The sequence below is a fragment of the Lytechinus variegatus genome, chromosome 1 (genome assembly GCF_018143015.1).
Source record: "Lytechinus variegatus isolate NC3 chromosome 1, Lvar_3.0, whole genome shotgun sequence".
NCBI lineage: Eukaryota > Metazoa > Echinodermata > Echinoidea > Temnopleuroida > Toxopneustidae > Lytechinus > Lytechinus variegatus.
Window position 1 is genome coordinate 48,459,833 of NC_054740.1, and position 18,260 is coordinate 48,478,092.

At 35.8% G+C, this 18,260-nt stretch overlaps 1 protein-coding gene and 1 long non-coding RNA gene across 2 annotated transcripts; both read left to right on the plus strand.

Annotated features, from left to right (window-relative positions):
- Positions 1-10,852: 10,852 nt before the first annotated feature.
- On the plus strand, positions 10,853-17,682 carry LOC121415476. Its single transcript, XR_005970011.1, has 2 exons — positions 10,853-11,117; positions 17,463-17,682. It is a non-coding gene; the product is annotated as an uncharacterized LOC121415476 (long non-coding RNA).
- LOC121415465 lies at positions 11,351-12,583 on the plus strand. The gene has a single exon (XM_041608671.1). The coding sequence runs from the start codon at positions 11,731-11,733 to the stop codon at positions 12,463-12,465; it is 735 nt and encodes a 244-aa protein (XP_041464605.1). The 5' UTR covers positions 11,351-11,730; the 3' UTR covers positions 12,466-12,583.
- Positions 17,683-18,260: the final 578 nt, after the last annotated feature.

Here is an 18,260-nt window from a genome sequence, read left to right on the forward strand (position 1 = left end):
AGCATAGGGACCTGCGGTCTGACTGTAAGACCTCTGCTTGAAGCAAATTCCAGTAGACGATCTCCCCTATCATTCCTAGTGCCTATTCCAAATTTACCTAGCATCATCTCACTATTATCTTCCCTTTTACCAACTTTAGCATTGAAATCTCCCATAACTATATTAAAATTTGCTTTGTCTTCATCAAGTAGTTTAGCAATTTCCTCATAGACCATATCAACCTCTTCGTCCGCATGGCTAGAAGTTGGAAGGTATACTTGGATGATTTTCATGGTTTGTTTCTTGGAGATTTTTAGGATAATCTGGGATACTCTGTCTGAAGTGCTTTTGTAGCTAATGACATTGGATGCTATGGTCTTGTGAATAAGGAAACCCACCCCTCCTATGCTACTTTCCTCCTTTCCCCTTGTGTACAGCAAATGACCACTTTTTAGTTGTTGTAGATGTTCCCCACGGCGTCTAACCTCACACAATCCGACTATGTCCCATGTGATGTTGCCTAGTTATTTTTCCAGATCATATAGCCTATCCTCTCCTAAAAGGGAACGTACATTATATGTACAGATGGTCACATCCTTTAAGGAGCCTGTCCTAGCCCAGAGATTCTTAGCACCCTCTGCTCCTTCCTTACCACAGCCGCTCCCGTAGCTGGGCAATCCAGAGCTGCTGGGGACTGAGGGCCATTTCTTTCTTTGTGCTGCCATAGTCTTGAGGGGGTGTGGCCTTGACTCACCATGCTGGCCACAGTTGCATGTTGGTGAGTTGTGGATGCCGTTGATCAATTATGATTCCTCCCCCTTTAGATGGCATTTCCTCCATCAGGGTCCCACTACCCTCTCAGGTTACCTGAGTTGGCCAAGTTATTTTCCGCCGCCTGGGGCTCGGCGTTGGCGTTTGCTGGCAGTACTGGCTCACTGAGTGTATCAGTGTAACGCCACAGTAGCAGTCAGGTTCTGATACCCCTCCTGAGGTCATGACCTCACTGGCCAAATTACCCATGAAATTCCTAAAATTGTCCGCACATTGGATATGAAATGCATGAAATCGTGTGGCAGGAGTGAAATACTCTCTGAAAAAATAGTTTTTGACAAAATATTTATTTTCCTGATATTCAAAATGGCCGCCATAGGCCATTGTATACTCTATTATGTGCAATATGAATAGGGAAAACTAATTTTCACAAAAATTAGCACTAAACCGCAAAAAATCGCGATGTATGAACGAAGTAATATGCAAATCATCATTACTAACGAGATATATCATTTATTATGTCATATATGGGGATATTGCTGTATTTTGATATCTAAAATAGCCGCCACTGGCCCAAAGAGTAATGGCAATGGCCGGGGCCAAACAAATGACAAGAGTGAGCACTAAAATGCATATTATTAAGATAAACGAGTGGAAGGCTGACTAAAAACATCATTGCCATCATTGCCATTAATATGCCATTTATGTGATAAATGCTGTATTTTGACATTCAAAATGGCCGCCAGCCATATAGGCCATATATTTATTATGTACCAGGCGAATGTAAAAAATACAAAAATAATAATACAAAACTAATTTTCACAAGAGTGAGAATCATAAAATGTATATAACTGTGATATACGAGTAAAAATATTGTCTTAAACATTATTTCTAACTAAATACATCATATATTGGTCGTGGAGGTAATGAATGCTGTACTGTTTGAAATCCGAAATGGCTGCCATAGGTCGATCCTAAAAGTATTGTGTACATTGTAACATGGGACATATAACTTTGACAGAATTTGACTTTACTTGACTCTAAATATTGCATATAATTGTGAATTGTGAAAGGGTAAAATATTGTCTAAAACCATGCTTTCTACCGATATATATTATATCATGTGTAATTAAGTTGATAAAAAGCTGCATTTTTAAATTGAAAATGGCCACCATAGGCCCCTTATCGTACAATTTGAGTATAGATAAACAATGTTCACAAAATGAGCATATGGCAGCCATTTTGAATGTTGAAATACAGTTTGTATCACCTAAATTACATAAGATATGATATATTTTGTTATGAATCATGTTTTCAGGCAATATTTCACTCATCCATCACCATTTGGCCAAGCAAAGCCAAATTCTGTTAAAATAATTTTTTCCCATTCACATTGTGCATAATACCATAAGGGCCTGTAGCGGCCATTTTGAGTTTCCAATAACAGTATTTATCACCTAACTGGCAGAATAAATGATGTATCTTAATAGAAATTTTGCTTTCAGACAATATTTTACTCATAGATCACTATTTCGTGCATTTATGGTGCTCACTCCTGTGAATATTGGTTTCCCACTTTGCATTATACATAATACTGTTAATGTCTACGGCGGCCATTTTGAAAGTCAAAATACAGTATTTAACACAAACATGAAACCTGAATGATATATTTCGTTAGAAAATACGTTTTTAGACAGTATCCCATTAATTTATCACATATATATGCATTTTAGTGCTCTCTCTTTTGATTTCTTTGCTCCTCTTTCTCATGGTGCATAATACTTTTATGGCCTTTGGCAGCCATTTTGAATATCAAAATAAATCATTCATCACATACATGGCATATTAATAATATATTTCGTTAACAATTATGTTTTTAGTCAGTATTCCACTTGTTTATTCTTAATAATATGCATTTTAGTGATCACTCTTGTGATTTTTTTGGCCCCCTTGCCATTGTACGCAATACTGTTTGGGCCAGTGGCGGCTATTTTAGATATTAAAATACAGGAATGTTCCCAAATATGACATAATAAATGATATATCTCGTTAGTAATGATGATTTGCATATATTACTTCGTTCATACATCGCGATTTTTTCACTTTAGTGCTAATTTTGTGAAAATTAGTTTTCCCTATTCATATTGTACATAATAGAGTATACAAGGGTCTTTGGCGGCCATTTTGAATATCAGAAAAATAAATATTTTGTCAAAAGTTATTTTTTCAGAGAGTATTTCACTCCTGCCACACAATTTCATGCATTTCATAGCCAATGTGTGGACAATTTTAGGATTTTCATGGGTAATTTGCATATTTTGGCGGCCATATTTGATTTTGCCAATTTGCGGAAAATGCTCAAGGTTACACGAGTGGCATCATTCAGATTCGGAATCAGCACCCTCGAATTGACAAGAAACCATCAAAAAATATTGTATATATAAAAAAAACAAGGTTTTGCCTCTTCTATCCTGGACTAAGAGCTATCTACCCTTTAGAAAAATTGGTTATGCCGAAAAAATGTCTCTTCCGGGAATCGAACCCGGGCCCCCAGCTTTGAACGCCGGTGCCTTAACCACTAGACCACAGAGACGGGCTAGTGGCTAGGCCGACCGAGATCCGATTGACCGTCAGAAAGACAGATTTTCGACACTATACCAATTACCTTTGTCGGGTGAAGGTGGGTTTTGAACAATGACAAGCCGTCATGCCTCAGCTGGATTAAAGCTATCGCTTCGATACAGTACACAGGGTGACCAGACGTCCCGTATTTCCTGGGATCGTCCCGTATTTTGCTCCTTTGTCCCGGTGTCCCGACAAACCCTTCCCGGGACGCCTATTTGTCCCGTATTTCAGAATATTGATCAGAATGTATTTTATACATTTAAAAATGACGAACTTTCATCAAATAACCAACAGATGACGGAGCTGAGACAACAATAAAATCGATAACTTTATAGACTTTTGCAAGTTCCGCGGTGATTTTCTTGCTAACCCAGGCATGCATACATTGCAAACGAACTGACCTCCTGCCTGTGCGTGGCAGGCTACTAGCTATAGGCATGATCGAAGCAGATTCTCAGTAGTGCAAACAGTTTTTCCACCAAAATAATCACAAAATCGGCGGGAATTTTTTTTTATAAACTATCTTCTGGATTCTCAAATTGGTGATTTGGAGATGTAATCGGAGGAACAATTTATTGAGTTTTCATAACTAGATCTAGTTGTTTCAGCTTTCGTTTTGAGTCTTGGTGTGTATGATGCCGCGATGTTTCATCAAAATTTTTAAGTTTGACAATGTTTCACTTTGAAATTTATATTCATTTCTAAAGCATTCGTTTTCTTAAATTTTCAGAATATGTTTTAAAAAACCCCCAAATATCATGATTTTTGTTAGATGACTGGATTTCTTTTGTTTGCTTGAAGTTTCAGTGAACCTTTTTCCTCTTTCTTCATCCTTCCTGCTTGCTCTTTTTTGTTCCATTTATTTTTATTTCCTATCTTTCTTTTTCGACCCTTTTTATCTCTCTCTATCTGTTAATTTTATTTCTTTCCATCTTTCTCTTACTTTGCTTTTTTGTATTAAATTTCCTTTTTTATTTCCTTCATTCTTTCATTCTTTGAACTTTTCTTTGCTTCCTTCTCCCTTCCTCTCCATTTTCTTTTCGTTCTTTCTCTCCTTCCACTACTTTCTTCTTTCATTCTTTTTTCCCCTTCTAATCTTTCCCCTTGTTCTTTCTTTCCCTTCCTTCCTTCTTTCGGTCCTTCCTTCCAGCTTCTTTGTTTGTTTCTTTCTTTCAAAAATGAAAGAAACAATTATCTTTATTTCATTCTTTCTTTCCTCCCTTTTTCTTGCTTTCTTTTTTCCTTTCTCTCATTTACTTTGTCTCTCACACATTTGTTCATCTTCCCTTCCTTTCTTATTTTTTGCTTTCTATATTCATTTCAAAGCAACTATGACCGAACATTTTATTCTCTCTTTTATTCTTTCCTTCATTCTCCTTTTATTCTAACTTTCTTTTATTTTTGTCCCTTCACTTTTCCTTTCTTTCTTCTCAATTCATCTCTTTTCTTTCCGCGTCTTTCTTTCTTTCTCTCCTTCATTCTTTCGTTTAGCTCCCTTCCAAATCTTTACATATTGTTGATCTTTGTCGATTGTCCCGTATTTCATTTTGTAAAATCTGGTCACCCTGACAGTACACGTATGTGAGAAAGTATACAAATGTGTGAAGCTATACATGTACAACAGCTTTGGCAACTCTTTTATTTAAATATTGTAAAGAAATTGATGAAGAGAACAATGGTAGACGTAGAGAAATGGATGAAGAGAATAATGGTAGGCGTACAGTGCCGGCCGCGGGAAACGTCACAGTGCCCCCTAGGGCGGACGCGGTAGCCCGTAGCGGGCATTTGAGGGGAGCGGACGCGGGAAGACGCCCGCGTCCGCTCCCCTAGAAAATGAGTGCCCTAGGGAACCGCCCGCGTCTATCCCCGGGGCACTGTGACGTTTCCCGCGGCCGGCACTGTAACACTAAAACTTTTCGAAAACTATCTTTCAAATCGGAAGCAAAAGGTAATAAGAGGCTGATAAAAGAAATAGAAAACTGGGAGCCCGGACTGAGAGAAGGGAAAGGGGAGAAAGAGAATAGGGGGGGGGGGGTGAAGAAGAGAAAGAGGAAAAAGTAAAATGGAGAAGGGATAAGGAAGGGGAAAATTAAAACAAGAAGAAGAACCTAGAGAGAAAGAAAACAGAGGTGATGAAAAAGCGAAGGTGAGATAGAAAGAAAAGAGGGAAGGTGGAAGGCAAATAAAAGAAAGAATGTTAAAGAGAAGGAATAAGGGGTGAGAAATTAAAAAGGAAGGGAAAATTAAGAAAGATGAAATAGCGGGGATAAAAGTTACTGAAGGCGAGAAAGAGAGAGGGAAAGGGACTAAGAAAAGGAAAAGGAAAGAAAAGGATACGACTATTCTTATCGAAATACTGGAACCCCTCTCTAATTTTCATCATTTTGTATCCCCTTCCTGATTTACCTTTATCTATCTCAACCACTAGCTCTCATCTTTTCCCGATGTTTATCTGTGGACATCATTTTCATATGCACCTCTCATCATCAAATTTATTTTCATTTATCGTTTAGTTCTTTCTCAATCCCTCTCTAAAACTACTCTTTCTCTCTTCCCAACATATAATGATATGTTAAATTAAGCTACTTATACATTTCTATAGAATACAAGAAACTGTTGTTTCGCAAATATAACGGAGGGGGTATTACAAAAGAAGGGGAAGGGAAAGCAATAGAAAATAAAGGGGAGAAACAAATCAAGGAGTGAAAGGGGGCACAGAAAAGGAAGGGGGAAAAGGGAACAGAAGGGATAAAGGAAAGGGAAAAAAGAAGGAAAGGGAAAACAATATATAGAGGGACAGCAGAAGGAGGGAAAAAGAGAAAAATATGAAGGGGAGCAAGAAGGAAAAGAGTGAATAAATGGGGGGGGGGGGGTAAAAAGGAGGGGAAAGGGAGAGAAAGAGAAAATATAGCGGGGGATATCGAGCATGATGATTAAAGGGATTTTCGACTATATTGTATAGAGGTGAACCCGGACGGGCTTTTATTCTTCAACTTGGCTCGACTAACTCCTTTGTTCCCCGAAAAGAAGTTAGGTTTGATAGTTAGCGTTTGCGTGAGCACCCGCTAAAATTCTTAATAAAAGAAAAGAAGGGTTTGTATAGCTCCATTCTTGCTTTGTTGGCAAGTGATAATTAACTCGTTAAGTACCCATTCCATACAACACGTCATAGTAGCTTTCAAAAACATACTTTTGCTTGGGTTTAAGCATTTAAGCTAAATGCGTTAGGAAAGTTTTTAATAGTTACATATATGCAAATAGTTTTGTTGTTCTGCTCTGGAGCACATTGAGCATCTAATCAAGATGGAAAGTGCGATTTACAAATCTCATGTATTATTATTTTTATCTTCCATATAACACTGAATTATGTATTGTACCAAGCTGTGCTTTGGTTTTGTGATTTCGTTTTATCATTTCCAATTCATATAACAAAATATATTCGAAGGAAAATATTGTTTTACTGAAATGAAATAATTGAAACAATGTCTAGACCCTAAATGATATCCAACTAATCTATCAATATAAAACCGCAGTTCGTAAAAATGATAGGTTAATCTTTACTTCGACGATCATCATATAAGTGTATCAAGGATATTAATATTCGTTTTAAACCCATCTATATTTTTTTAGAAAATTGCGCGTAATAAATGCGTTGGACAAGTAATCTTTACTTTGATTATGTTAATTATTATTATCTTCCCAATCCGAATATCTACCGATGTAACTAACACCGCAATCGAGAGCAGATAATGTAACCAGATGTTTTAGCAAAAAGACAAACTTGTTAAATCTGCAACATTGGGGTAAATTTATACTTTTTACAGGGTGGGGGTTTTAAAGCTTGTGTATAGTTTTGGTAAATCCACCAAAATGCACCTATCACTATTCCAATTCATTGCTAGCTAATATGAATGGATATGCCCTATAACAGTTATGATGTGGAGGATATGAAATGAAAATATGTTTTACAGGATAAATTTTGCGATTTTACATGGAAATTTAACTTGATCGGGTAACCCGATCAAATTAAAATATCTGTGTGTTTTTGTCTTTCAATTAAATCCTATTCCAAATCATGGAATGGGCTGAAACTTTCAAGATATGTTCTTTGTCTGTAACTTTTGGATATCTAATCACTAAATTTATAAGATAAGTGCTTGAATGCCCATTTCTTAAATTTAAAACAAGCATCGCCGAGAGGGGGCGCTATATATCCAAGATTTGAATATTTGAAATTTTCTCAGAGAAGTGCATTTGGAAAAATATCTAACGGTCTCTACGCTTCAGTAAGACTGTCATATTAGATGATATTAGATTATCAATCACAATATTGACCCTTTACCAAAGCTACACACAGGCTTTAAAGACCCGATTTGAACCGAATTGAAAAGAATATCCTTATTCATTGTTGTTGACGCATCAGATAATTGATACCCCCCCCCCATTTCTAAGAACATCCTGTCATAAATTGGGAAGCGGATGTGATCAAAGGAGAGGGGTCGGCGTGGACGGGGAGCAAGACTCTCCCAGACTGCACAATAACAAAAGAACCAAATTAAAAAAAAAATCGATGAGCACAACCAGTTTTGCTGGGGTTCGCTTTTTGCGCGTCTACTTTTTATGATGTGAGAAAGAACAATTTTCCCCGATATGAGAGGGTGTTTTTTGCTCCCCCCCCGGCCCCCTATATACCCCGCTTATTATGATAAAGGTTTATAAAATATCAATACCGAAATGAAATAAAATGACAATAAGTGGGGCTCTTGCCTTCCGTGCATGATGTGATGTCGAAAGAACACACCAACGTCGGATCGTAATCGACAACCCCCTTGAAAGAAATCAGAGAAAGATCGTGGCACAAAAAGGAGGCGGTGAAATATCATGAGTCGACCTCGCGCATGACCGATGTCAAAAACACGTCGTAACGTTGTATCGTAATCAACGATCATTGTGACTATTCCAGCGAAAGGAAATGATAATTGAGCACTGAAAAAATGTCAAGACTCGGGGAAGGCCTTCGTCCGAGAGTATATGCATGTATCTATATGTCGAAAATTTTAGATTCATTGCGATAATAGCTTCGACGGTTCAGCCGGGGTGACCAGATTTCACGAAATTAAATACGGGACAATCGGCAAAGCACTACATAGGATCGACCGAGCCAGACCAAAAAAATCAACAAAAAAAGGCCACACAATGTTAGACTTGTTAACAAAATATATCAAGAAAGGGAAGGGAGGGTTAGTGGAAGAAAGAAGGAAGCAAGAAATGAATTGATAGGAAAGAAAGAAAGAAAAAAATAAGGAAACTTCAAAGGAAAAAATATGATTAAAACGTTGAAAGAAAGAATAAAAGACAGATAACGGTTTCTGTCATTACTTGAAATGAATAAAGAAAGAAATAATTAAAATAAAGGAAGGGAAGATGAATGAATGTGTGAAAGAAAAAATATATTGAGAGAAAAGAGAAAAGTAAGAAAAAAGAGAAAGAAAGAAGGGAAGAACGAAAGAAAAATAATTCCTTCATTATTTGAAAGAAACAAAGACAGAAGAAAAACGGAAAGGAAACAGGGAAGGAAAGAAGGGAAAGAAATAATAAGGGAAAAGAATTAAAAGGGAAACAGAAATTAAAGAATAAAAGAAAAGAAAACAAATAACATCTTAAATCAAAAATTCAACCTACAATAGATCCCGATCACGCTAGTTTAAAAACATAATGGTCTATCACAAGATAATCGAAGTACATGTACATGTAAACATAGTGCAATGTACGTACCCTAGGATTTCCGAGGGTAAGTGCGGGCACGGCCAATATTATATAGCACGCAGGAAACCGCGGGCCCGTCTAAACGCCCTAGACTGCTCCCCTTGAATACCCTCGATTAGACATGAAAGCCCCCTAGGCTGTTTGCGTGCTCGGGCGTGACGTTTCCCGCGGCCGGCAATGTAGCTTAAATCAAGGTTCCCCAGAGCTATCTACCATTTGGAAAAATTGGTGATGCCGAAAAAATGTCTCTGCCGGGAATCGAACCCGGGCCCCCAGCTTTGAACGCCGGTGCCTTAACCACTAGACCACAGAGACGGGTTAATGGCTAGGGCGGACCCAATCCGCCCTAGCCATTTTCTAAAGTGAATTTTAAGGATTTCATGTCTAACGCTAAGGCCTAACGGTAACTTGTCAACCATATAATCTTATAGATCTAGACTCAAGGAATTTACCCTGTAGGCATTTAACGGACTAAAAAAACCTAATCACCTAGCGGCTAGCCCATGCAGGCTGGCCTTAATTGAACCAAACTTAGATTGCATGGACCAACCCTCAAATGGTCTAGGTTAAGGCGTCCTATAGACGGGTGAAATCCGTCTGTTTTGAGTTTATTTTTATTATTTTATTTTTTGCAAAGACTATCTCCTACCAGCAAGTCGTGCTAGATCTAACGTTAGATCTACTTAGATATCCAATGTGGAACAACATCTTCGACAAAAAGATCGAGAAATAGCATACTACTGATAGATGTACGTGTATCAGTCTGTTTAATACCCATTGGTATTGCTGTCGGTTGTAATGAATAAATAAATACATGAGTTCCGGCCTACGGGCTGCAGATAATTGCTGATCGACGGGTTGGTCGCCACGTCCTATTCCGCCTGGTAGAACCAGTACCAGTGTTAGACTAGAGGTTGAGATCTAAGCAGACGACGGAACATACGTAGCTTAAGTATAGAGTGATGATGGGTTCAGAAAAGAGCTCAGAGAAAATAAGGTGGTCACATTCAATCCCGAAATGCTTTGCGAGTGGTCACAAAATCGTCTCGGCGCAAATCACCTAATAAAGCCGTCTGGTAAAATCGCTGATAACAACAATCACTGATTTGGTAATGATTTTAGTTTCTAAAACTTATATTTGTAAAGTTTTAAATATCAAAATATATAACTTTATATGTATGTATATTCCTCAACGTATTTTTTTAAATGTTTTCTTTGATATCGTAGTCATATTCTTTCATATTCTTTTCTTGATCGCTACCAATTTGTTGTTGTATTGGATCGGAATTTGATTTCGTTGGCATGAATAATAAAATATGCGCGCAGCTCAGCTGCTTGCGCGTATTGAGTTGACCTTCCTTAGAGCAACACCAGAGTTATGATAACTCTGAGCAACACGCTTGTGTTTTGCTGCCCTCTACGTTCGTTGCGCTTAATTAAAGTATACACACAAAGAGAATTCACGAAAGTGATGATTATATAGACAAATTATATATGAATAGAAAGGTCTTGTCTTTTTATACACAAATATGTCACTAAAATGTCTTACAGATGTCGTAGAAATGCAAGAAATGAAATTAATAGAGACCCTTCACAGCCCCCCCGCCACCCCCAGACAGACAATCATGTGGTCGAAAACAGTCGAGAATAATGACGTCACATGATCGACTTGCACATCATCTCTCTGTGCATAATACACTGATACACCTTCCTGGTCTCTATTTTTCTTCGAATTTACCGTTTTCTTCATGTATTGTGATATCCGATTTCTGTTTTCGACAACTTCAGACTATAAGGGAACCAGAACTGTGTTACTTTGCCCGTTTTTTAATTGAATTGTGAACTGCAAAGACCGATTTTGTCCACTCGACAGTCTTCGTTGTGTTGCTCTATTAAAAAAAATCTGTACGGTCCCATTCACTTGCTGCCGATGCATGTTGCATGTAATACGCTGTTTGATCCAGTCAAAAGTCAAGGTAAGCATGTTTGGAAACGATGCATTCAGGTCAGATGACAGATCTGATATAATTTTTTACTACTATTAAAATTAAAAGTCTTTATTTTAGAAATAATGTTTTTGCACAATTCCAGCAGATTTTTTCTTTAGATTTCTAATTAACTGGTCAGGACTCAGGCGATGAAATCATTTTGGAGCACTGGCATGGACAATGGCTGAAAATCTGCTGTTTCAGGGTAATGTTTGGCATTATCGTAGTTCAAAAGGATTTTGGTTCAAATACTCATACTACTTCTCTCTACTCTCCTTGGATTTACCTGATTTTTGGACTAGATACAGTATATTGAGAACTTCTGACGATGAGAGACGATTAAATGTAAGTTTATTGAACATATTGTTCATTGCCTGGACTTCACTGGTGACAGAAATGACAGTTTAATAACAATTTTATATTGCTCCTCCTCTGTGGGAAATTTCATCCTAGTCCCACTTATACTCTTTTTTGAGCTGTCTCTACCTCTCTCCAGTTATTATCTCTTGTGTGTTGTGACTCTACTTCATCCTTGGCTCTACAACAGGATTATTGGTGGAATTAATCCCCTGGATTAATCATCTTGATTAATCCACCAACAATGGCTAATACGAGGATATCAAAGAACCTTGTCAAGGACGCACTCAAGGACGATGATGTACTGGCCTACATAAAAGGGGCTATAATGGAAGCTCTAGACTCCAAGTTCGACGAACTCATTAAACGCCTTGACACCCAAGATGGATCAATATTGGAACTCCACAACAGGATTAACAACATTGAAAGTAGCCTAGCTAATCTACAAAAGAGACACCAGAAATGTGAGGAGAGAAATAAATGGTTAGAAAAACAACTTAATGATCAGGAGCAATATTCCAGGAGAAATTGTGTCCGTCTCTTCGGAGTACCTGAAAAGGAAAATGAAAATACCAATCAGAGAGTTTGTGAAATAGCACAGCAACAACTTGGTGTGGATCTCCATCTTCAGGATATCGATAGGAGCCATCGTGTACCACGTCGCACCGATCCCGCATCTAATGAAAGAAGAGAGATCAAACCGAGAGCAATTATAATCAAGCTTACATCATATCAACATAGACAAAAGTTACTACAGAATAGAAGGAAACTGAAGAGCACCAAAATGAGTCTGCATGAGGATTTGACAAAGACTAATCGTTCACTTCTTTGGGAAGCCATGAACGCCAGCAAAGTACAAGGATCGAACATCCTCGCAGCATGGTCTACCAATGGAAGAATAATTGTATCGGTGAAGACGAACAATGGTTCAATGAAGAGACAAGTAAATAGCAAAGAGGACCTCCTTGCCATCGGTTGATGTGCCCCCCCCCCCTGTCTTCTGATTGGACCTGTGTATTTAACATTATCTTCTTAACCAGTTACATGTACACAACAGACAATATTGGATAGTCATTTTTTTTTCTTTATATAATATCATACCTTAAATGATTGTTTCATTTCTGTGTTATACATGATTTCTTTGCATCAACTTTTGATGGTACTGGAATTTGTATTGTAATATATTGAATTTATTGAAACACTCTGTTATATTTAAAATGAATTCACTAGAAATATTTGTATTGTATTCATTGGAATTATTTTCATAATATGTTACTGATAGAGACATTTTGTCTCAGTGAAGATTTCATTTACTTGTATCAAATTAATTGAAGATTATTTTTTTCTGTTTACTTAATGAATTGTATTGAAACATTCCAAAAGCAGTGAAGGTTGTGATAGTTTATCCATTGAATTTTTTTTATTTCTTACTGTGTGGTACATGGTTGTGGATGTCATGGCGTACATATAGTGTTACTACATTCTAGTATTATTCCATGTTATGGGATATATTATTATCCAACGACATCTCAAATACACATACAAAAAATAACTAATTTATATTCATACTTGTACTTATGTCATAAAAGTAATATTTTACTATACTTATGCCTTATCTCTTATAATTCAACACTTTGAAGGCATTTATATATGTTATTGGAATAATTGATCGACGATCTCTTTCTCTCTTTTTTCCAACTATAATGCAATGTTATGGGCATATATATAAATGTATGGTACCCTGTTTAGATCTTGTGATCGGTCACCTTGTTCTTTATATATATATATATATATATATATATATATATATATATATTCAAGCTTTGTATCCAGGTCAATGAACATCTTACTTTATTTATTCATTGACACGTCAGTGTATGTAATTATATTGTATATTTTTTATTTCTGTTACTAATCGTAAATGTGTGTGTGTGTTTGTGTGTGAGTGATTGATAATGTCAACATATGACCCCTCCCTACTTGGCAATGTAACTGATACTACACCTGTTGAACCCTATGAGGATCATGGTTTTAGCTATATCGATAATTTAGACCCTGATGATAATTTCTATACATTTGACATTGCTTCAAAATACTGGCTGTGTGATGAATTCAATAATAGTGCAATTGTAAAAAAGAATAAATGTTTTAGTATGCTTCACTTTAATTCAAGAAGTTTGTTCAGAAACTTTGATGCTATTAGTTCTTTTATCTCTCGACTCAACTTTCAATTTTCTGTTTATGGTTTTAGTGAGACCTGGATGCATGATAAAACCCCATTATGTTTCAACTTAAAGGATTATTGTTTTTATCATAATGATAGACCAGACAGAAGAGGTGGTGGCGTTGCCCTCCTAATTCACAATTCATTTAATGTTAAGATAAGAAATGATATAAGTTTTTCAAATGATGTATGTGAATATCTATTCATAGAAATTATAATTGTTGGTATTATTTATAGAGACTTGCATACACCTTTACAGAATTTTAATGATAATATTGAAGAATGTTTTGAAAAATTGTCCTGTGAAAATAAGAATGTTTATATTATGGGCGATTTCAATATCAATTTTCTTAACATTAGCTCAAACAACCTCATTAATAATTTTGTAAACATTTTATATGATAATGCATTTCGCCCGCTTATTGATAAACCAACACGTATTACCACAAAATCTACAACTCTTATTGACAATATTTTAACCAATGTACATTCTTCCCCAATTCAGTCTGGAATTTTCTATAGCGATATCACAGATCATCTGCCTATCTTCCAAATTACCGACATAGATTGTGAACACGTTACATCCCATGTTCCTTTACCAATAATACATAAATCAGATTTGGCTTCTATTAACAACCTAAAAAATGACTTATCTGGTATTGTTTGGGATGAAGTCCTAGCTTCTGAGGATATTAATAATGCCTATAGTCAATTCATAAACTGTTTTAGGATTGCTTATGATAAAAATTGTATATCAAAAGGAAGAAAAAATAAAAAACATCTGATACGTAAGCCATGGATAACAAGGTCTTTATTGAAATGTATACATAAGAAAGACAGAATGTACAAAACGTTTTGCAATAATAGAAGTCAATCAACAGAAAAATCATTTAAAATTTATCGAAATAAATTAAATTCTATTCTCAAAAAGGCCAAAAAACAATATTATTGCAACTTGTTACATAAACATAAAAATAATTTATCTAAGTTATGGAATACGATTAATGATGTACTTGGCAGAAATAAAAAACAAAATATTTCAAATTACTTTATTAAAGATGGAACAAAAATAACTGACAGTCATGCCATCGTCGAAGAATTTAATTCATTTTTTACAAATATTGCTTCTATTATTGTAAAACATAATGCGGTACAGTCAACTGAACATTTTTCTTCTTTTCTTTCAGAACAATGCCACAACTCCATCTTTTTGAACCCTACAAATGATACTGAAATTATTGAAGTTGTAAAACATTTAAAAGCAAGTAAAAGTTCAGGGTTCGATGGCATTAGTCAGTCTGTAATTAAACATATCATACATTTCATTACAAAGCCTCTTGTACATATAATAAATCTTTCATTTTCTTCTGGTAAATTTCCCAAAGACATGAAAATTGGCAAGATTATTCCGATCTTCAAAAAAGGAGACCCTCATACATTTTCTAATTACAGGCCAATAACATTACTCTCTTGTTTTTCCAAGATTTTAGAAAAGTTAATGTATATTAGACTTGTAAGTCATATTAATAAAAATAACCTTTTAAACGATTCCCAATACGGTTTCAGATCAAATTCATCTTGTGATATGGCACCTATTGACCTCCACGATCATCTCCTTAATAATATTGATAAAAACATACATTCATTTGGTATATTCCTTGATCTTAGTAAGGCGTTTGATGTTATTAATCATGATATTTTACTTTCTAAACTTTATCATTTTGGTATACGCGGTGTTGCGTTTAAGTGGTTTAAGGATTATTTATCTGATCGTTACAATTATACTGTATATAATAATGCTGTCTCTCGTCATGAGAGGGTCCAGTGTGGAGTCCCCCAGGGCTCAACACTGGGCCCTCTCTTGTTTTTGATATATATTAATGATCTATGCAATGTTACTAATTTTTTTCATTTTGTCCTCTTTGCAGATGACACAAACTTAATTGCTTCCAATTTTGATTTTGATATTCTTGTGAAAAATACAAAATTATGAAGAATTAACTAATATTACGAATTGGTTCCAAGCCAATGAATTAGTAATAAACTATGATAAGACAACCTTTATGTATTTTAGTAAAGATCATATAAAACATTGTATTTCAGATGTTAATATATTCATGAATGGAATCCCTTTGAAAACCTCGAAAACCACTAAATTTCTTGGAATTACTTTAGATGATTCATTATCCTATAATAACCATCGTACTATTATATCCAATAAAATTGCAAAAAATGCTGGTATTCTTTTTAAACTTAGTAGATTTTTGCCACAGAAAGAGTTGTTTATGATTTATAATAGTCTTACCTTACCTTATCTTCAATATTGCAATATTGTTTGGGCAAATACTGGAACAAAAAAATTGGAACCTTTTCATAAATTACAAAAGAAAATTCTAAGAATATGTACGAATTCACCTTTTAGATCTCATTCTCGACCTTTATTTTTCCGTCTTAAAACTTTAAATATATATGACATTCATAAATTTCAGATTGCATCTGTGATGTTCCGAACAGTTAACAACATAATCCCTTCTAACATCTCCCAAATGTTCCTCATAAATCGTTCAGTTCATTCTCATAATACTCGGTCAAGCAATAAATTTCATTATCCCCAAGTTAAAACCCAAATTCTACTTAATTCATTAAGGCACCGTGGCCCTCGTATATGGAACAATCTTTCTAATGTTATCAAGAGTTCAACTACATTAACTTCATTTAAAGCCAAGTTAAAAAACGTGTATATAAGTGAATATTCAAAATAATTTTTTCTGCCTAATTTTACACTTCCCCTGACTGTCCCCCGTCCCCCTTGTATGTATGCTGGTGATTGCTGATGCTGTGTGTTTATTTTTCATTTCATCTTCATATGTATTTTTTGTTATTGTTCGTGAGCTACAAATCACAAGTTCTCATGACCTTTTAAGTAGTTTTCCTTTTTTCTCTTTTTGTGTAATTTTTACTCATGTACATATTGTATATTGTTTTTTTTATATTGATGAGAAAATAAATAAACTGAACTGAGTTTATGTCACCAGTCCATTCACTGCCGTTTATTTCGTCAACGGCGGTGACTTATTTCCACTCCCATTGACTTTATACACAACGAACGCACACACACCAGAAGAGAGGTGACAAATTTCACGATAAGGCCGAATGTTCAAGATTTTATTATACACAGGTCTAGTACCCGATGCGTTTATGCCCAGGAGGGCCCTGCATCGTATACATCCAGATACACAGAATTATATCACCATAATGCCTATGTCATGAAGCCAGACAAATTTTCAGCAGTGGTTACCCTGATCATGCTGATTCCTGGCCAAAATTAGAGTCTGGTGTTTCTTTCCATTAGAGTGCTGCTGCATATGTATGCGTAATGCCTTCAACAATGAAGATAAATGCACTCTTTGTAATGACACAGAGAGCACCGTACCTCAAGTGATGTTCGTGTAGTCTCCACTCCACTTCACTAACGCTACAGCCTACACTACGCCACACACCTACCCGGGTAGGTGTGACGTACATGTATGGTAGTGTAGCGGTAGTGGAGTGGAGTGGGGCCTACACAAACATCACTTGAGGTAGAGCACCAGTGTTCTGAGTGGAATTTTTCAGGTGTCTAAACCTACTTTTATTTGTTGCTGACCGGGAATTACATGCCACCGCACGTCATCAATCATCAAGATAATAAAATTCATACTTTGATTTGATTATTTAAACTATTTCTTTTTTTCTCACTCTTCTGCACACAGATCTGCATACTTGCTGACTCTGGTGACTTCTGGTCTCTGCTCGCTACTTCAACCTGGGAGATTTCATCATGTCCTTTTACTTTGATTTGGATATAGCCATTTTTTCTTCACTCTTTCCAGGAGCTACGGTTTGCAAGTTTTGGACTGATAATGATACAACAGAAAATTTATCTTTATCGATCTTGGAAACAATTTTGAGCACAGTTTTGGAGAGAACTAAGGAATTTGACTTGGACAGGAATACAGCTTGTCGAAAATAAGAACACACAACTTAAAACAAAAGAACAATTTTAATGTTACTAGGGCATTTTGCGAGAAATTTTCTAATCAATCACACGTCCCAAATCAAGGGTAAGTCCTTTGATTAAACACAAACATGTAGTTGAATTGTAATTGCAACTCGACCTATTACGCTTGAATTTGAATTTAAGACTTACGCTTGATTTGCAATTGAACATAAGTTTCTTGCATTGCCCCATAATTATGTTTTGTTATCAGATATCTAACGTGCTGACTTTTCTCGAAAGGTATAATATATTTGTCCATTTAAACGGTATTTGAATATGGGTACGCCTTTTATTTGTTTCCCACAATATTAATTGCATGTATGAACAGAAGTGAAATATTTATTGTGAAGCACTGTGAATGTTGTGTGCTGTTGTGTGATGGTTCATCATTTTTGTTATAAGACTGAAAGCCTGGTGGATGTGAATAAGTATCCTGGATGAAAGAAAAAGTGAACATGTGTCCAATCACTGATTTGCATATTCCAAGACAATTTTGTTTCTGGATAAATTT

What these genes read in the sequence shown, in the direction of transcription:
- LOC121415465 (XM_041608671.1), top strand. Translation starts at nt 11,731, where the DNA reads ATGGCTAATACGAGGATATCAAAGAACCTTGTCAAGGACGCACTCAAG.